General features: G+C 41.4%; 1 protein-coding gene across 1 annotated transcript; it reads left to right on the top strand.

Moving 5' to 3' along the window:
- The first annotated feature begins 5,627 nt into the window (after positions 1 to 5,627).
- Positions 5,628 to 19,922, top strand: LOC110985566 (uncharacterized). The gene is made up of 11 exons (XM_087148125.1): positions 5,628 to 6,002; positions 7,000 to 7,890; positions 9,928 to 10,020; positions 12,646 to 12,801; positions 13,649 to 13,776; positions 14,783 to 14,999; positions 15,766 to 15,859; positions 16,285 to 16,325; positions 16,708 to 17,015; positions 17,603 to 17,686; positions 18,846 to 19,922. The coding sequence occupies exons 1-11, from the start codon at positions 5,939 to 5,941 to the stop codon at positions 18,897 to 18,899; spliced, it is 2,130 nt and encodes a 709-aa protein (XP_087004251.1). The 5' UTR covers positions 5,628 to 5,938; the 3' UTR covers positions 18,900 to 19,922.
- Positions 19,923 to 21,255: the final 1,333 nt, after the last annotated feature.

Here is a 21,255-nt window from a genome sequence, read left to right as displayed (position 1 = left end):
TTCCCTCACCCTCTGAAAAAGAAGCCAATGTGTTAACAAAGATAGCTTTGGTTGATCATTTGTCACTTTTATTACACAGACCTTCAGAGAAAAGGGATCATATTTGAAATTTGGGGGGGGGGGCGGATATATGTGTGCTCGCCTGCCTGTCCTGATCTTTCAGGATGGATAGAACCGGACCATCGCAAGAGGGCGCCCTTCTGTTCTTTCCGTTCGCTCAACATGGGCACACACAAGTTCGAGTGCCGACAGTATGTCAAGACCAGTGGCTTTGTTTCTGATAACCTTAGTATTGTTCAATTAATTCTGTCTTTTACTTCTTTTTAGCGGATAAATATTATTTTGGCCTGCATTTTGCCACGAATATCGAGTTTAATTCCAAACTGCGTTTGATTTTGTCGTGACGCGTGGATCACCTGCCGGCTAGCTCCAAGTATCGAATTTTTCGGAATGGTATTGATTTTCACAAAGTGGCTACTGTGTTCTTTTTGATATTTTGATACCCCACGAGTAATTCACAATATGAGGTGCCAAAATCATTGGATCATTAAATACAATTAGATTTGAGCCACTTTTGTCACAACGTGCTGCATTTGGCAATAAATTGGACAAGGTGCCTCGTTGGAGGGTTTCGGAACCGATTATAGAGGCATTTCTATATTTCACGAATGTAAAACCTATGTAGATGGCATTTACATTTAGACCTGCATGGGCCGGGAATTCGAATAACCATTTTTTTTAAAGGAAATTGGAAGAAGGAGAAAATAGACAAAACCTTGTCACGGTCAAGACTTGAAAATTAAAAACAAAATTCTTCTAAATGGTCATAATCTTGAAAATACACGCAAGGCCACAATCTTCATGAGTGTCACCAGGCGGCGCTATTTCTCTCCAATTTGGCTCTGTTTTCTATGGGCGCCTTCAGTGGACTGGAACCGAATAGGTTCTGTTTGTGACACTTGTCTAGCGCCCCCGTAGCCTTCTCCCTGTATAATTAACGTTGGTGGATGGGTATAGGTCTCTGCGTGCCCAAATTCAACGTACAAAAATTTCACCAGAAGCGTCGGAGCGTGTTTCGCATGTTGGAAAGGCGGACTTCATGCGGGCATACTGTGAAGCTTCCAGAATAAGGACGAAGTTCCAGCGGCATCGCCGGTGGCGTGACTGGGGTGAAATTTTTGGATGAGGAGAGGCAACCGGGGTGCACGTCTTTTTTTTTTAATTCAAGGGGGCGCTGACAGCAAATGAAACGCAACTTGTACTTAAGACACTTTCACTTTGCAATACAATTTCATACGGGGGGAGACCATGGGACGGACAAAGACATCTGTAGGGGAAGGGACGTGCTCCCCCCCCCCTTCCATGCCAATGGACGCTGGAGTGACGCAGGATTGTAATCATCAGTGCAGAAATAGTCTGCAGTGCCACCAATTCGGGCCATATAAAAAGTCCAAATTTCAAGCACCCGATATTGTGTGGGAAATTACTCAAGAATAGCTTTCAGCAAACACAGAATCACTTGATTGACAAACGGAATCAGCATTATGCTGTGCGTTTACGGTGGCCTTACAGCTTCTGCCATCACCCAATCAACAAACACACTCAATGACTGAGTACCAAAATAAACGTTAAAGTTGTTGCAAGAATCACAGCTGCTTGCTTCAGTGGTTTCCATTCTGCCATGCTGGGTCTACGGCGGACAAGACAAATATGGCATTATCACGGTAAAGGGGTATTGTTTTTGCCGTTTCCTTATTGTCAACTTTCTTATCTGGCCGGATTCAGTGACATCAGCCTTTCCACGCAGTTCGATTGCATTTCCCCCATTTTTCTTCTTTCTGAACCGCAGTCTTGTTATTAAAATATGCTATTCTGAAGAGGCCGAACTTTCTCAGGTCTCTAGCATCTGTTAACATTCTCACAAACGAGTGCTTAATAAAGGCTGGATTCGACAGACATGTTGCAATTGCACCACTAAAACGTATAACTCATAAAGTCGAGCATCCACAGTTACCCTACTGAGGAAAGATACATGTACTAGGAAAATAACTGAATATGCCATACGAACAGCAAATTATTGTCTCGGCCGGACGACTAAACTAAAAAGCAACAGTTACCTAGCCAACCAATTAATAGCTGGCCAGATTGCCACCTGATAATTGATTAAGCAAAACCGACAAAAACAAAACAAAATTTCAAAAGACTGAAACAAACGAATCCCAAAAATTTACCAACGCGTTGAAAGCAAAAGAAAAACAGACAATCAAAATATTTCAATGTGTATCACATACCTCTTTTATCAGCAGCCCAGACATAAGAACAATAATAATTTAGAAAGTAAAATATTGACAAGGGTGTCTTAATACTTTAAGATGCTTTAATGTTATATAGAAACAGAAACAATTCAACCATCAATCTTGACCACTGTATACAGAATAAACCAGTACTTACGTTGATGAGCACAAGTCTCATCATTTTCCTCAAAAAGGAATAAATTCCTCATTGTAAGGCGTGCAATTAAAAGTATGAACACTTGACTGTTTGAAGACCAAACAGAACTTCGGACTGACAAGAGAAAGCTGTAAGTAGATGAATAGTGTGAGCCATTAATTCTAGAGGTTGCTGCATTGGTGAAGCCAAGAGGTAGGGGCACCCCCGGAACTCATACCCACCTTGCCCTCTCCAGTCTCTGGGAAGAGCCTGGCTATATAGCCAAGGGGTACAGAAGGACAGCGCCCCCCCCCTCCCCCGCTGTGCGGTTACTCCCTTCCCCTCTGAGAAGAGCCTGGCTACGCCACTACGTTGCTGATTAACTTGGAACCGTTCAGCGGGTGTAGGGAATGTACAAAGCCCCCCCCCCCAAAAAAAAAGTTAGGTATAAAGCTATATGTCCCCCCGGCAATTAGCCCACTTACCGACTCTCATTCTATTTTGGTGCAGTTTGAACTTGAATCTGAAACTCTTATGTCAACAACTGCAAAGTTCATTATTTTTCGATCAGCGGTTGACGGCTCCATCGCCACCAGGGCATCCATATCGCCAGGATTGGAAGTGGGTCCAATAGGTGCGCGACAACAATCACATACAGTCATAAACACACACTGTCGTCCTGGCGATCTCATGTTTATACCATTGAGTCCTTGGTTACAATGAAACAACACCGATTTCCGAACATTGGTGTTACAGATAGTATTGTGATGATCGCGGCTTATCAGTTTACACAAACCGACTGAAGAATGTTAGTGGGTCGGGACGAGTCCTCCCTTTGCAAATATTTTGCGACAGTTAAGCAAAAACAAGCCTGGTCTCCGTAACGACGCGAGAAACGCAGACAGCAACGCAATCAAGACGTAAACTGCAACGCAGACAAATGGAAACATGTCAAACGAGATGTATCGCCACTAACGCAAACCAGCCCCAGACGGATCGGCAAAGTTGAGCCCGGTTCAACTTTGCCAACTGTCTGCATCAAGTCACCGAAAAGGCTATACAATCATGCACCCTGACATGATGGGCATACAACGATGTTTCTCTCGCTTTTTAGTACCTCTTATTTTGTCCATTTCCTCCTACTTGCTAGCATATGCAGCTCCAATCGTCAACAAATAGCTAACTATTAACAAATTTCATAAAACTGGAGTCACAGTTTGGTTTCAAGAAGCAACATTGGCACCTAAAAAGGCACTTTTTGACCAAATTCCCGAGTTTCGGACGCCATTTTCTTTTTTCTTTTTCTTTTTTTTGGGGGGTGGGGTGGAGTGAAGTTGCACAGTGTCTGTTCCGTGAATGTCTGCGTCTAGACTTCTTGCAGGCTGTCTGCGTTCAAACGACCATATGGAAACCAGGCTTGACAACAGTGGTCGGCCAGGGAACGCAGGACTCTAGGAGTTTGTGGCGATATCTTATTCCTACAATCAAGTAAGGTTTGTGGTCTGCCGCGCAATGCCTCTTCTGCTCTATACACTATACTAATTAAAAAAACAAAACAATGGGTCTGACTGTAGAAAGCTTAAAGCTTACACACTTGCACATCCATATAAAGCAAGATATGGGACGGAGAGAACCCCCCCCTGCTTTGTGTTGGTCACTGTTTCACTGGAATCGGATGGATTCTTTATAGCAATTGGACATGTTGGGGTCTCCCTTCTGTCTAGCTTCCTGCTGGATACATGCACATCAGCGCAAAGTTTCAACTCATCTCGTAAGAAAGTGGCTCGTAATAACAGTTATAAGAATTTTACGGCAACCTCTCCACGTGAGTTTTTTTTATACTATTATATACTAGCTATTTCTGAGCTCTTAATAATTCTACCGTTTTTAAAGAAAAGCCTAGATCTGTAAATGACTGAAAGCCACTTTACCCAATGTCTTGTCTTTGACGTTTGCTGAAGTTTGTGTGAAATGTCAAATTTGTAAAGCCTTTCGTTTATAACACGGCAAATATGCGGAAACATGGACAGGAGAGTGAAATGATGGCGTTTACTTAAAGATGTTTCGTCTAACCGGAATCATACTTTGACTGCGGAGTCTCGAGCTGTGCGCCCATCACCGGGATCACCTTCGTTGGAAGAACTTTCACAACACTTAATGTTTTCCACAAGTTCCACCTTTCTTTCCGTTTGCCAATAATCAACCGCCTTAGCCTTCCGATTTGAGCTCTGATTTTCCAGCCAAAACGGACAGGAGATTGAATTATCGTCAATAATGTCATAAGTGTTTGGGCAGCCGTCACCTCTTAAGCCTGAAAATTTGTTTGAACAGGCAAAGAGGTAGTGAGACTTTAGTAGAATAACACTTCTGGCAGTATAGGCAAATGTAACATTATTCCGATAGGCCTATGTTATCTTATCCACGCCACTTCAACACACTGTGAAGAAAAATACATGTTTGAATTGTTTCATGAATTGTTTAACAACTTAACCCTGTGTTTCAACTGCTGTATGTATCAAACAAAGCAAAGTGGTGAAGGAAGGTACATTATAAATACCTAGGGTAAATGTATTTGTTTTAATATTTTCCCAATTCATATGGGTAGTTTTAGTTGAAATTGCTGGATCAAGACGCATAATATAATTGGCGTTGTTTGTATCAACTACTCCGTATATTTAGTAATTACATTCCCCTCAAAAGACACAAATCTAATAGTGCAAGGAGAGATATACAGCTATGAAAACTGTCTGCTGCTTCAGATGATGTCACCAGATCATGTCATCTATGTAAGTCATATACACTCAACTTTTGTGGGATGGATCCCAGATATGGTTAAGACTTTTGTGAAAATACAAGTACATATGCATTGTCATTAGAGAGAATGTTACCAAGAAATATCTTGTGTGACATGACTGGATGAAATAGCTATAGACATTTTCAATGGCAGCTTGAAGTTTTATTATATAGTGTTGTTTCTTTTTTATAACTAGAGTATTCTGTCCTGATTTATTTCCAAGCAAATAACAACACTCAGATAGACTCCTCAAGGCGTTTCCTCGATCACTTCACGATCAAAAGAATTTGAGAGATCCATACGGAAATGCCCTTCAAATGTCTTTATGAATAATGGTCACGCATTCTCCGCTGAAAGGTTTATTGTTATTTTCAAGGTAGAGGCTGTTCAGGCCATAGGGTAGTGTTGATAAGATTCGTGGACTTTGAGGCACTGACATGTGAGAGTACACCTCCGTTCACCTGTCAACTCAACCGCCACCCCGGGGAGGTGTTCAATATATTAGCCTATTCTACAGGAACTAAACAGCTGGCTGTGAAGGCAGTGCAGTCGCGATCCCGAGCGCCATTTCCAACGATGTCAATTTGAGCAACGTCCAGATAAAACATAGTGAAAACATCACACTCCAACTCGCCAGCCTTACTTAATATTTTGTAAATTCAACCAGAAATCTTCTAAACTACTACTTCAGTATTACTCAAGACGACCGCCGGGATGGGTTTCTATTCGATTTTCTGCATCACCTTTGTGGTGTGGCTGAATGTGGCACTAAACCAAAGTGAGTATGCAGCTCTGGCAGCTCTGACCAAGTGTTATAATTAAAGAAACAATAATTAAGGCAGTCGGGTTTCCAGTTTGCAAAAGGTTTCTAAAAACATTTCCGCCGCAGCTGAACTTTCAGCTTACAGAACCCTAAAAGAGCCTGGGGCTTGAACCCGTCTCTTATGAACAGTTTTTCCTGTATAGCCATAGTGCATATTTTTCACGACCCGAAATTTTAGGAGATCTTCAGTAACTCTTTGCATTCATCTTGACAACAAGTTTGTGAAAATCGATTCGAGCATAAGGCTCTCGCACAGCGCCCATTTTCTGATTCAGGTCAGCCAAAATTGTGTACCTATACCTATCAATCAAATCAAAACTACACTCGGTCTTTGTCATATATATACTAAGAGTATTTAAAATGCACAGTCGAAATAATATGCCATGTATCCGTAAGAATTCGTCCGTAAGAGTTCTTCTATATTAAATGTTAGGACAGTTTTGCTTCAGTGGCGTGAATATGTGCTGGGGAAAATAGGGGTGGGGATGATTGCAATCCCGCAATCCCTGATGTGGAAATTCAAAAAGAGAGGAGGGGATTCACAGACAAACACACGACATTCGTCGGCGCTGTTTACAAGAAAACAGCAAATTTAAAGCGCTTTACTTCAGTTTCTCCCTCTTTTCAATACTATTCATTACATTTTTTGTTGGAAAGTTCTGGAAACCCCCTCCTCAAATTTTTGTTTTATCCTCACCACAAATAGTGAGGGTGGGTCCGATAGCTCATTCCCACTTGCCAAAAAGTGGGAGATATCCTTTGGGAAATACACCCTAAATTACTTTCTCTCGAATACTTCTTTTTTCCCCCCAAAGCTGTATAAACTAAAATTAACAGAGGGCTTCGAATCTCCTTTCACCCATAATGCTCAGAAAACCCCTACAAATTACGGAATCATCAGTCATAGCTGATTAATCCAACGATAATAAAACTCAGTTTTGTTTTCAAACAGTCACTGCTCAAACGACAACTAACATGGCACCTGCAGGACCTACATCTAAAACTACTGACGGAGCAATAACCAATTCAGGTGGAACTACAAGGCCAACCACCGATGGACAAAACGTCACTTTGACTACTGAGACTACAACAGTACCTCCATCCAACGGAACGACAATGACCTCACCTACAATGACAAGAACTGTAATGACAACCACCGAGGGACAAAACGTCACTTTGACTACTGAGACTAAAACTCCACCTCTAAACAACGATGCAACAACAATACCTCCATCAAACGGAACGACAATGACTTCACCTACAATGACAAGAACTGTAATGACAACTACCGAGGGACAGAACTTCACTTTGACTACTGAGACTAAAACTCCACCTCTAAACGACGATGCAACAACAGTGCCTCCATCAAACGGAACGACAATGACCTCACCTGCAATGATAAGAACTGTAATGACAACTACCGTGGGACAAAACTTCACTTCGACTACTGAGACTAAAACTCCACCTCTAAACAACGATGCAACAACAATACCTCCATCAAACGGAACGACAATGACTTCACCTACAATGACAACCACCGAGGGACAAAACGTCACTTTGACTACTGAGACTAAAACTCCACCTCTAAACAACGATGCAACAAAAATACCTCCATCAAACGGAACGACAATGACTTCACCTACAATGACAAGAGCTGTAATGGCAACCACCGAGGGACAAAACCTAACTTTGACTCCTGAAACTAAAACTCCACCTCTAAACGACGATGCAACAACAGTACAATCAATCCCAGAAGGGACAACGTACCCGAAAACAAGCGAAGCCTTAAATTTAGATGGCACAACTGTTGCTGGAATTTCTACTGAAGTTTTAACAACCAGTAGTAAGCATACCTTAATTACACTTTCTTTGTTGTAAACCCATGGTGTTCCATAATGCAAACGGTCTACTGTAAAAGCGTGACTTTTCCCGCTTTGTTTTCGACGTCGAATGTTTTGTTGTTGTTGTTTTTTTTTCTCGCTGACCCATTTTTGAGACAGGCCTGTTGCATTTTTGTTTGGTGTCGCATGTTTGGGCAGAATGTCGCATTTGTTTGGCAGACAGTCGCATTTTTGGGTAGAGCTTTGCATTTTAATTGGAAGAGTGCAGCAATTTTAGATTCTGTCTAAACTTTAGGCCAAGTCTTGCAATGTGCGGATCTAGGTAGCTGTAGCAATACACGTAACTTTTCGTAATAGTCATATTCTTGGTTTGGAGATTAAATGGTCTAGGACAGCCTTCACGTTGGCCTCATCTAACCATGCTAAAAAACTGTTTAAAACTCGAATTACATTTAAGCGAGCCACCAAAACATGAGACGCGCTGCCAACATATACAACGCCAGAAAAAAATACGACACTATGCCAAAATGTGAAACGTAGAAAAAAACAAATACGATGCCGAAAAATACAACATCGAAAAAAAATGCAACGCCCCAAAAAAGCGACGTCAGGGAGAATATGCCGTTAGCACTTATGGAACATCATACAAACTTCTGGAACCCTTGCGCTGTTTTTGTTTTTTTTTTATATGGAGACGTCCTATAATAATTTAGGGAAGAATGATTCCTAACTGAAACCACCCCATGAAACAGTCATATTTGAATTTTACCTTGCTTTCCTGAAGAAGTATTTAGGAAAAGTCAGCTGGAGATGGGTAAAAAACGAATTTCATTAAAGACCTTTTACCTCCATCAATATCGTACCTAGGTCTCCTTGTTCATGCACATTTGTTTTCACTCGCCGTGCTTTCTTGAAAACGAGATTGTACAACCTTGCAAAGATTTACCTACCTGCAGTCGATAGGTTTCAGATTCCGCTGAATGGACATCACGCAGGTGTTGTCAGCAAAGGTTAGACAAAATATTAGAATCTTTCATAAAAGTAGAATATTGCTTTCAGTTTATTTCTTGTTCATCATAAACGAGATCGCCGAATTGCACTGCTCCATCATGTATTTTAGATTTTCGAAAGTAATGGGTCAACTTCTTGCAGGATATGTCTCTTTTAGGTCAGGTAGTGTTTTAGTTTCTTAAACTGACATGCTACAGAATATTTTTCAAAGGTTTTCTTTTGAGTTTGATTTCGAAGAAGTAACTGAATGAAAAAAATATTACAAATTAAAAAAAAAATAGCACGTTACTTTTCCTGTCGAAGGGTTCAAGAAGCGCACCATCAGGGGTCAACTTTCAGGCTCTATTGAAACTGTGGACTGGTCTAATTCCCTATTATACATGTATAGGGACAGTTAGCTAACTGCACTTTAACGTATGTTATTGGCCCTGTCAATGTGGATGCTGAATACTTAAATTTTTGTCAGGCCAATAGCGATGTTTTTAAAATGGAATTACGTTCCAGCAGTAACGCACATAATACACAAGTAGCTATTCTTGTTCATCCTCTGATGATCAATGTGGTAAATTATTTTTCAATAGATATCATCGTTAACCTATTTTACGGCAGTTTATTTCAAATCAGAAGTTATTTTGTTTAATTTTAGTCTATTAACAATTTTGGGTGAAGTTATTTTCGGTAAGTCTAGAAGAAATGTCGAAATATTCTATCAGCTCCTGCTTGATTAAAGTGTGTGCATTGAGCAGGCCTCGTTACCTCATTTACATTAAACTGGCAGGCTGTATTACCCACTACCATACCTACGGTGGGAGGACGTCTGTAAGACGTCTGGAGACAAAGCACCAGTCTATTGAAACAGTCGAGCTGGTCGGTGAGCATGCATCGCGTGGGGGCGCAAACAGTCCGGCAAGCCAGTAAATAGGGAGCTAGCTAGCCAGTACGCAACTTTGAACACATCATCACTCAAGCAAGCAAAACATTTTAGTTAAAAAAACAGCAATAGAGCATGTGTCTTTTTCGTTATAAAGGCTGTGGACTGAACTGTGAAAACAACGGGGAACTGCTGAAAGAGTCCTGCGAGTGTTTGTGCCAGAGTGGATTTGCCGGTGTCAATTGCGAAGGTTAGATTTAGCCTATTTTAAATGATCAAATTAGGACCATGTTCATTTAACATTAAAAAAAAAACCTTTGGATCCTCTGCAACTACATTTTAAATGTTGGCAGTGGCGTATATATCTCCTTTTCAGGATTAGAAAGTGCTTTTACTTCGGAAACAGACCCATTACTTTCCCGGGTAATGACGATTCTTTTACAGTTAAAAATAATAGAAAGTCATTCTTTGGGAAAAATTTCACCCCCTTGCGGGCCCAAGACCTGGATTCACTACCGACTGTAGCTGGAATCTCCATTGCAATACACAGTGATTTTGGGGAGGCCCGTTGTGTCGAATGTTTTCAGAAATACAAGCTGGTAGTCCTGATTGTGGATCCCACCTTTCTTGTCTACAAACGTCAAATGCGCTAAAAGCAATGAATAGACCTTTTCATTTTTACCCTTCCTGCAGCGGAGTTGATACACCTGGGATCCAAATTTTTCTAATTACGTAATTAAACATTTTTGTTTCGGCCAAATGCAAAACCCTCCTGTTAATTTATACCTCTGTAGATGCTGAACAGCCTAGTTTAGTCACCTGTACCATGGGGACTTCCCGTGAGCTGGGTAATTCTTTTCCAGAACAAGCCTCCAGCCAAGTCCAATGGGATTGTATTTCAATATCTCAGCCACGTATCGATAAGGAATTATTGACAAAGACAGTGCCTGGGAAAGGACTGTCTTGTATCATCAATGGTTGGTCTATCTGATGTGTCTGTGAGCGTCTGGACAGCTGTTTGAGTAGTTTCATTGTGTGTGGGGGGGTGTCAAATTTTTGTTGACTGTGGTGGGACCCCCCTTGACTGGAAAAAGGGTACCGTGTCTCTGACCCTATTTGTAGGCACTTGGGGACACCCTCTAATCAATTTAAATGCCATAAGAAGGGATTGTGGAGTTTGCAAGAGGGTTATAACGAAGTGATCTCGAAGTGATCACCTTGGGGGTGCACCACTACAAATAAATTCCCATAGACAGATATTTTAAAAATACTCATAACTGTCACAGGTGTTCAGGCTGCACAGAAAAATGATGTTCCACATGTCCTCTTTCATTTTCCTTTCAATTTTCGGGGGGTTGACCAATGAATTTTTGAGAAATTTTCACCAGAAGCAGTCCACCCCTACAAGCAGAAAATGTGCCTGTCCAGAAAAGTAGCCATTTTGAAAAACCCTCCCTCGGCAAAATGGCTCATATAGTGCTACTTTCAAAGCCGATTGCATCCAAATTGCTCAGAATTGGAAGCCTCGAGTCCGGCCCAGAGGTCCAGTCTCATATTTCATCAATTCCTCAGTTCCATGGCTTTCAGGACCCTCTAATATAGAATATTTTGAGTGTATAACTTTTATTAATGAGCTCGGCGGACATATTTCTGGCCTAATTACGAGGGTACACCCTTGGTGCAACGAACAGAAAAAAATAGGCCCTTTGCGACGCAAGGTATATTCACGCATGTGCACAAATAGCCTTGGCGGCAAGGGCCATTGAAAATGTACAGGGGTTCGACTTTGAGCATTTTCTCTCAGGTTTTCTGGCTTTGTTCGTTATATTTTTTAATCCCATTAAATCTTGTTTTTTTTGTTTTTGTTTTTGTTTTTTTTTTGCTATTAGTTTCCAATGTCAGCGGGATCTTTCCCGCTTAATCTGGGGCGCACAGGAAATATCATGATTGTAGAGTCTTTTTACAGAGCACTAAAATCCCGCTTAGATTGGAACCTAAGAGCAAAAACGATTAAACAGGATTTTCTGAAGCTGAAGCTAAAGAGGCCAGGCCATATCCGTCGTTCCTCCACACCCCACGCTCCGGTTTGAGTTACCTTAACTGCTTTTAACTGCTCAGAGTTCAAGTACAAAATACTCAACATATGCACCAGGTTGAGTAAATGAGGCGTGTTTTACATAAATAGCGTTTGATAAAATTCCATGAGCTTACCATGGACATCTGGAAGTCTGGGCTCGCAATGCCCCCAATCCGCACACAGTGGTCACTGGAGCCACCGGCAGCCAGTCGGATTTGGCATGAGCGTTCGGTATGATTCATGCATGCGCGACCAATTTTCTTTTTCAGCGAATGTACGGTCTTTGCGTATGCATGAGGCGTGTGCACGAGCCCGGTTGGAAAGAAAAGGGGAAAAACAGGTTCATATGTCCATAAGTACAAGCAACGAGCTTGGTAACATCTTAAAGACGACAGTCTGTGGCTTTCCAGTGATACACTGGTTTTATTCCCAGGGTCGTGCGTCCTCAATCAATATTGTTTCTAATAATAGGGTCCAAAACTGAGTTTGGATCAGCAATACGCCTGCGCAATGTCAGCCCAAACAGAGCGACCGTGCGCCGATCAACAAGTGCTGAATACTTCTCACGCTCGCGTCATTTGTTCCGGAATGAAACACTGACTTGGTCCATTGTGAAAACGGACGTGTAATTAATTGAAGTCTGAAAACCCCAGCGAGGCCATGGTGGGTGTCACAACGGCAAGTTCGTCTCCTCGGGTGGTTAATTAAGACTAGCGGTATGCCACGGTACTTGTTTCACTGTAGACATCCTGTAAAATTGGGGGCTCTGTTCTCACCAAGCTTCATCTTTGTGCACAGTCTCGACGGAGAAGAATCCATGTACGGAAAATCCGGACCTATGTCCAGAAAGGGGTCAGTATTGTGAGAGCGACACCAAGATCACGGATGGGAAGGAATATGTCTGCAAATGCAACTCACTGGAGGGCTACGTGCAGAAAGACGGCAAATGCATCGGTAGATCAGAGATGGAATCATGATTATTTACGACACCTCATAAATATTCAGCAGCAAATTGGAGCGCGTTGTTGGCCGAATGTCGCCCCGTGTCCCGGAAGAAGAAACGATACGCACCCGGGTGAAGTCATACCGGTGAGCATCCAGCTCGCTGCCGTGCGGTATTGTTTATGGTAGCACTAAAAAATTCCTTCTGGAGCCTTCCTTGGAAAAATTTAGTCCGTAAAATACTAGTAAAGGAAGACGCCTGAATATAATTCTTGCCAGAACAAACGGAACGCTATAACTAACGAAAAAAATTCTATGTTGACCTTGAATTTGATATAGTGTCAATTTGCTCAAGAATATTTTTATGAGGTGTATTAAGCAAGTATAGCGTGCCTTATATCTGAGGACTTTGTGTCTGGAGATAGTCATAACCTCCAGACCCTATACCTGACTAGTAATTCCCACTACTTCCCCTCAGACCATGTTGTATTTGTACAGTGCCGATCTCAGTGTCACTTCCAGCGCTGCAGGACACGTGCGGTGTTGTTCGTAACGAGAGAAGAAAGCTGCTTGTCCTATTGTTTTGGACACAAACATCCAGAATGTGCTTGAAAAAAAGGTGGGAGAGAGAGAGAGAGAGAGATAGAGAGAGAGAGACAGAGAGAGAGACAGAGAGAGAGAGGTGTGGATGAAATGTTTACACTGCATTATCCTAATGGACTCAGCAATACAAGTTGGAAATTGCCTAATTGCTTCAAAGCCAAAAGCTCATTGACTCAACTCTTGGGTCAAATTTGTAATGTTTATAATTTTTAATCGAGAATCCTCTTAACTGGTATCGTTTTTTTTTCCAATATAGAGGAAGAGCCGTTTACGACCAAGCTCGACGTCACCATAATAGATGGGAAAGAGGCTACGTATAAGCCTGCACACCGTGACATCAACTCCGCAGAATCCAGGAAGGTTTTAGACGCCGTCATTCCTGTTGTAAGTAAGGCTTAAAAAAAGAAGGAAAGAAACTAAGTGAAGTCAAGTAGGCCTACATTAAAAAGGAACGGTTGCGTGCCTGACTTTGTTTCCATTTTGTAAAAGGGGGCCTTTCAAACTTTGTGAAGAATCCTGTATATGTAACGCTCTTCTATCGGTGGGTGCGCTACGTTGTGTCAGGCTGCGCCATCAACCATACACAAGAGGTATACTCTCTGAATGTAAAAGAGTGAAACAAGAAGTTAGATTTTGAATGATCCTTGATTATGACTATTTGAAAAGAGCGGAGGTTGCTGCTCTCTTTTCGAGGGTTTTCACTTGGGACCAGATTGAAAAATCACTCAAAAAGAGACAAATTGCATTTTACACGCGAAGGACCACTTGAAACAGAGTTTTCCCTCTCGTGACTCTTCATAGAGTTTTCCCCACATTAACCCTAACCCCCTAGGGTGTATGTAAAATCATATTGAAATTGGAGGATTTGGGACTGTTAGGGTTAAGAGAGTAATAAGGAACACTCAGAATGTAATGAATGCGTGTACCCTTCGAGCCTTCTGGCGTGATTCCACGTCTCATACCCTTTGACCTTCGCATAACACAGGATTCAAAATAAGCACATGAAACCCTTCTGTAAGGGCGGAGACCACGCCCTGCACATCGTATACAGCGGATTTTCCATGCTTCAAGCTTTAAATCCTGTACTCTTTATTTGGTTTATCAAAATCCACTCAACTTCAGGTCAATACTATTTTGGATTCTAGAGATATTTGTGTCGGAAATATGTACAGTGAAAAGCCCGGGAGATAGAGTTTCCTAAAACCTAACCCGAATGTCCACACTCCCTTTATTGTCAAGGGACTGCTTGCGCCTCGTCCGGGCATGGTACTGAATGGAAGTGGCAAAAGCCATCCATTTTCTGTACATGTCTACGTTCATGCAAACAAAAGAATCGTTGGATATCTGGTCAGTAATATACCTTTGAAGGATGACATCAAATTCATTGCAGATAAGAATGTCGCTGAAGAACGACCCCGCCACAGAGACCGTAATAGACGTTGTCGGCATCAGGCTTGAGAACGGAAGCATCGGAGTCACAACCATGGTCATTTTTCCAAAAGAGGAAAATGTGAAGGAAGGAGACTTGACGAAGGTGTTGAAAAAAGAAAAGCTTGGCAATGCCAGTGTGGAGATAGAGCTTAAACAGGAGAAGTTCAACGTGAGCAGTACGTAAACTGTTATCACCATCCTTTCTGAAAAACTACAGGCATTATGTGGTTCGATTCGAAATCACCCAAGGCCCAGTCTCTTGTCAGATTAAGTCACAAATACGATATTTTGCTCACCAAGCTTCTGGTCAATACTAGTGAATTATACACTCCCGAACATTCATGCATGCTAAGTATAGTTGCAAAACGAGGATTTCTGCCTTTCGTATTCTTCCCGAGTGATTTTGAATGCGCGCAGCTAGTTAAAATTAGCAAGATGTCACGTTCTCCTTTCGCAAGGAAACGCCAAGACCTTTGCGGTTGACTATCGGAAGAAAATTAAATTGTCCATGGGTTTCAAACTCTCTGTTCAGTGTAACGCTCCGAGTTACGTGATTGATGACTTTGATTTTTCATGACCTAACTTTACACGTAATGAATGAGATGACATTACCTTAAGAGGCGCAATCAACCACAGTGTCTCTCAGTGAAAATACTCCTGCATCTGGGGGTGGTCACTTTTGTTTCGTTAAACAAATCTGATTCCCTGGCAGCGTTTGAAAGTCAGGATTCGTAAACGTGAACAATCATGTTCCTTGAAACAAGGCTAAATGCTCAACCTGGAAAAAATGAAAATTCCGTTCAGAAGAGAACAGGAGGGTATGTTCTATTTTTTTCTGATATGAGATTTAATTTCAAAAATCATTCTTCACAGAAAAAAAATTAAACAAGTGTCTCTTCCGTCCATGTGAACGCATATTTAATATGACTATATTGATTCCAGAACCACAAAGTGCAGGTTGCTCTTCGAAGTATTGCTCCAATGATGGAACGTGTCGCCTTGGTGGTGTATTTCCAGACCTGAGGCCATCATGTAGGTAAGTACACAAGTTTGAACCAATTATGAAGTGACAGTGGCCAGGATCGGGGCCGCTGTGAGTGGCTGAGGTGTTAAAGGGCTCCATTCTGTTCGGCACAATTTAACAAAGCAATTCAACTTGTGAAAGAAGAAATTAAATATAAAAGCATATCATTCAAATAACTTGAAACTTCCAGGACACAGTGGTTTGCTCAAGATTAGAGAAAATATCATTTATCTTGACGTTTTCATGATTTTTATTTCAAAGACCAGAATTTTCCTTACTAAGAGTTGCCTTTCCAAAGGCTACTTGATTTTAATTACTTTTTAAAAATAAATTATTTTGCTTTCTAATGGAAACAAAATTACTGCCCATCCAAAAGAGAATGAAGAAATTTAATGAGTACCGATGTATCAAATCGTAACGCTTTTCTATGCTTACAGCTGTGCCAGGGATTTTTACGGTCCTACTTGCGACTCAGTAGGTAAGCAAATATTTTTCTCAAAGAACTAATGAAGACTGCATCGTGCGTGGAATGGATTGGCGTGTTTGTATAGTTCCGGTAACATCTTGTAAACAGAAAGTGAAACATTGCCAGAGATTGTGCAAATTATTTCTGAAAGCCACAGCTTGACTTAATGTTGTGTGCTATTGGCGAATTCGCCAATTATGGAACATTGGGACGAAATCCAAATGTTCACGTGGATCGAAATCCCCAAAAAACTCGCTCAGCTAGGCGCACGGTGCCAGGGACCGATACAAAGCATTAGCGTCACGTTATTGCACTTGGAAAATGTCATTTGTTTTCTCAAATTTAGCCCAAAAAAATCGCATTGCCCCAATTTTGAATCTGTTCATAACTTCAGTGCTGACACCGTTTATCATCGCCATGATCACCTTCGGTACCGTCGCCTTCCTGATCCTGGCGGGGGTACTCGTGTTCTGTCTTTTCGTCCGGGCACGCGGGGGACGCCACAAGGCCGGGGAGAAGGTGAGTCGGGCGGACCGGCTATACGCCTCGGCCTGGAAGACGGGTCCCGACATCCTCAGCCATTACCTCACGGAGGAGCTGGACGACAAGGAGGCTGACAGCGAGACCGAGCTCTCCTCTGTGAGCGACGAGCGCATGGACCAACTGGTGAAAGATCTGAAGGGCTCCAGCTTCCAGATGAAGGTGGGCACCACAAGCCTTGATTGTTTTTTTGTTTTGTTTTGTTTTGTTTTTTTTGCCGCAACTTCTTCCCTACACTGCCATATGTTATGTTGCCCGTGTACCGAAAACTTTGAAATGCTCGGCTAGAGAGGAAAAATGACGATGCACGAAACAGAAGTTTGACTAGAAATGATGCCCAATACCTTTCTATCCAGTCGCTTTATGCTTCTGAACTCTTCTCGCCAATATCACCATATTAAATTAATGAATGAGACATTTAAGGTCGACATTTGCCATTCTGGAATGTGCCTCAAATGAAAATCGGTTCGTAATCTTTGCTAGAAAAGGTTCTGCCTATAAGATCATCCAAATAAAGAAAGTCCAACTAATTTCAACCTTTGACTGCGACCATAAAATACTGAAGACTTTATCTCTGCCGGAATTGTTACTCTGTGTAACTTTGTATTGTGATGTTCCCCCCTTTTTTTCAGTTTCCTAAGACCCCTTGTTTCTTTTTAATTTTAATTAACCACAAGACACCATTTTAATTCGTTTGTTCTTTGATGGTCGTATTTCTTCACATCTTTGCGCATTGTTTTTCCTCTCAGAGAGCAAAAAGCGTCTACCAGTGGGAGAGTGTCAAGTTCAACAAGCCCCCATCACAGCCTCGTTACGCCGACAACCCAAGCATGGTGAGTGCATACATCAAAGGTTTCTTCCTCTTAACTCACCCACCCTTAGAGGGCACAACGCGTCCAACATGACCGGATAAGCCTGCGTAAATGCGGTCGTACTTTGATGGGATTAGTCCTCGGGCTTTGGATTTGAACTCTGGAGAGGTATCTTTGTAAAGTCTTCTCTCTGGATTAACATTGCTAGCTGAGAACTACTTAATTCTCTATACTTCTAGCATCCTTTCATGCATTTTATACATTTGAAAACTGTCCTTTTTTCTGACAAGTGAGGGCGCTGTTGCTGTCGTGTTATTTGAAGAAGGCAGCGTTCATGTTATAGGGTTTCTCTGTTAAAATATGAAGCCAAATTTTTGTGCGAGAAACGTTTCTGAGGGAGAGTTGCTAACTGGCCTGTCGCCGCGCATTGAGACAACAATCATGGATCTCAGCAAAATACAAAAATGTCCGGCAGTGTTTGAGCACAAATCAATGCAACACTGAAGTTTTCTCTCTGGAACGACATCACAGTTTTCCTCATGTATGTTGAAATATATACATTAACATACAAATCCCAGAGACAACAAAGTATACTTTAAAGTAGCAAAAACCAAATTCAAAACAAGGCGCATTTTTCAGGGTAATACTTCCCCGTCCTTCCGTTTCTGCAAAATAAAGGTGGAAAGTAGGCGGCCCAACCTTGCAGTTACGGTGAAGATTGTACCGTGGTACAGGGCCTACTGAGCATAAAGGCACATCACAAAACAAACGTTATGAATGAACCAAAATGGAGTTAATACTATGTGTATGTTAGGTCATTTTTTGGCTTTACACAACCTAGCTAGACAATGAAAAGATTAGAATTGATCGAATGTTGCGACTTGCTGTGATCCGAAGCCATCTAACATCAGATGATATGACGATACAGTCTGATCCGTCGGACATATCCTTGCTGCGTGACCGCCAGACTTCATCTTCTCTTCCAATACACAGTATTCACAAAGCGTTCCGCGTGCACGAGAGATGTCAAGCACACGATATCAGTGAAAGGTTTTTCCAACCTACCAACTCCATTGTGAAAAGACCCAATAATTATCTTTGACAGACTTGAGTGGACTGTAGCGTAATGCCAATTAAAATATTCCCACGAAATGGCTGTATTATTACCTTCTTTCACCAGCTGGAACTAAAAAACAGCAGAGATCGACGCTGGTATACTTCCTCCAATATTTGACTTCGGCCAGATCACTCGACTTCAACCAGACAACAGCATGCTTGAGAGTTAACAACCTCATTGAACTTTGGTTTGCATGTTCATTCAATTTAATTAATTTCTGCCGTTTAAGCAATTTATAATGCGCTGAAGCAGTAGCCATCATATCCTAAAAGCAGGCATGTCCATAGCTTTTATTGGCAACGTAAAAGCCGATGCGAAAGCGAAACGAATTTGACGTCACGCAAAATCTGCAGCAAACATTCGCTCGGATTGAAATGTGTCCAACTGTTGCAAATTCGTAACGCGAATAACGTCACAAATTCGCGTCCGTTTCCTGCTTTCGCACGAAATATGAACTGCCCTTAATCTCTATTAATTTCTCCCAAAACAAATTGCATGACATTACAGTATCACAGTGATTGTACAGAGCTGTACAAAAACGGACAAGGATTAATCAGAACTGAAGTAATAAGGTCTGTGATCCTTGCAGGGAGGAGCCCTTAATTAAATAACAACAATTCTGTCTTAGGGTTTATCTTCAAATTGTGCCTTATATTGTGCCATATTGTTTAGTCCGTAAATACTTGCACTGCGCTGTACATCGCTTTTTGACAATCCAACCGTATTCAGATTTTGTTCTACTATTATCAGTTAAGTAGCAGCGTATATACCCCTTTGTGACCGAATAGGAACATAATATAATTAGAAAATGTCTGGTCATATATCCTTTGATGATCGGTCATATATCCTCTACAACTTCGCCTTCTTTCTAGTCGCCTTTTGTATATTTTGCCATATCTTAAAAGGAGCTTTGAAATGGGACCTAGGTGTACTAATGAAATGCGGAAGTCATCATAATAATCTGTGCGTTTGCATGAGTTCCTAGTGCTACCTTTATATATTTTGTTGAGGACGGTGCATTTTTCAACAAATTACCAGCAATGGATGTTATCTTAATGTACATGGGCTATTTTCAAATGTATGGATTTTCATTAGAAGGTTACAAGTCTAATAAAAGAGACTAAATCTCATGTAACTGGTCCTCGTTTGCACTTATTTTATTGTTATTGTTATCGTTATTTTATTGTTATTTTTCTCTGATGAGAACTAAACTAATGTTTGCATTGCCATTACGCAATGAGCCAGGGTCATCCCGTGCATTATCTTTAGCAGGTTTTTCTTTTGTTCCGACCACATTAACGGATTGACATTCATTATTCCAAATCTGATTTAGAAGCGGAAGTTTAAATACTTTTATGAATTCCCAACTGTTGAATGGTTTTATCCCCTTTTTTCGATGTTGTCACAATGGATAAAAAAATGGGGAGAGGGGCTTCTTGTTTTGTTTTAATTTTGTTTGTTGGGGTGTTGGGTTGTTTGTTTGTTTGTTGGGGTGTTGGGGTTGTTTGTTTGTTTGTTGGGGTGTATGCACCTCCACCTGCATCTCGGGACCACTGTTGGAATACACACCAACAAAGTGGGGACTTTTGAACAAGTGGGGACCGAAAACCCGGTCCCCACATTTTTATTTCAGAATTGAGCTCTAAAGAGGGCGATATGCTCCCTGTACCAGAATAAGGTCGGTCCTCAGATTGAGGTGTTTAACCATACGTTGTTTGTTTGGTCCCGAAAAGGAGGTGTGTTTTCTGTCAAAATTGTTTCTTTCAATAAAGAACATAAAGTTAGAGCGCCCTCTTGTGGTTGGGGATTGCCTGTGCACATGCAAGGCCTTGTATAGTGCCTGCAGTTTAGCTGTCCTGCAAACACTTTGATGCGTTCGGCACTTACAGCCGTAGTCATGCCCACACTGTGTGTTGGCTGAGTTCATCAACTGGCGCTGAATATCTACTTAATTTAGAGGTAAGTGAATATATCATTGTGTAATTATTCGGAAATGAGTTTGAAAAGGTTTCAAGACTGGAAAATCAGAACATTCAGAGCAAAGTCATGGTAGGCCTACTTAAATGTAAGTTGTAAACCGTAGCTGAAAATATATTTATTTGAGGGTTTCTGTTATTTTGTACTTTTAGCGGGGGTGGTTTTTTAAAGTTTTTTCTGTGCAAATGATCAAAAAGGACGTATGTTATCAGTAATAAAGGGCGTCTGGTCTGACTTTCAAATTAGGCCTAGGGCCTATCTCAATAATGCATGATATTGTGTAATGTCAATGCAGGCCTGGAGTTCATTTACCAGTGGAAAGAAATTACAGAAAGGACAATTAAAGCTTAGGTGGCAGTGCATTTAAATCTTTTGATTTAATTGTTTTATTGTCTGGGTAATGTGGACATGAAACCACTCTGTGATTCTGCAGAAAACTTTAATATTGGGCTAAGTTTTGTTACTGTTAGCCTGTTATTTTTAATCTTCATTTTGA

This window comes from Acanthaster planci, linkage group LG17, assembly GCF_054643075.1.
Source record: "Acanthaster planci isolate LZ-2023a linkage group LG17, COTS_SCS, whole genome shotgun sequence".
Taxonomy (NCBI): domain Eukaryota; kingdom Metazoa; phylum Echinodermata; class Asteroidea; order Valvatida; family Acanthasteridae; genus Acanthaster; species Acanthaster planci.
This window is presented reverse-complemented; position numbering and strand designations above follow the sequence as displayed.

Coding starts and splice junctions, on each gene's coding strand:
- LOC110985566 (XM_087148125.1), top strand. CDS start 5,939: ATGGGTTTCTATTCGATTTTCTGCATCACCTTTGTGGTGTGGCTGAAT. Junction 6,003..6,999: donor GAATGTGGCACTAAACCAAA/GTGAGTATGCAG, acceptor GTTTTCAAACAG/TCACTGCTCAAACGACAACT. Junction 12,802..13,648: donor GAAAGACGGCAAATGCATCG/GTAGATCAGAGA, acceptor TTTCCAATATAG/AGGAAGAGCCGTTTACGACC.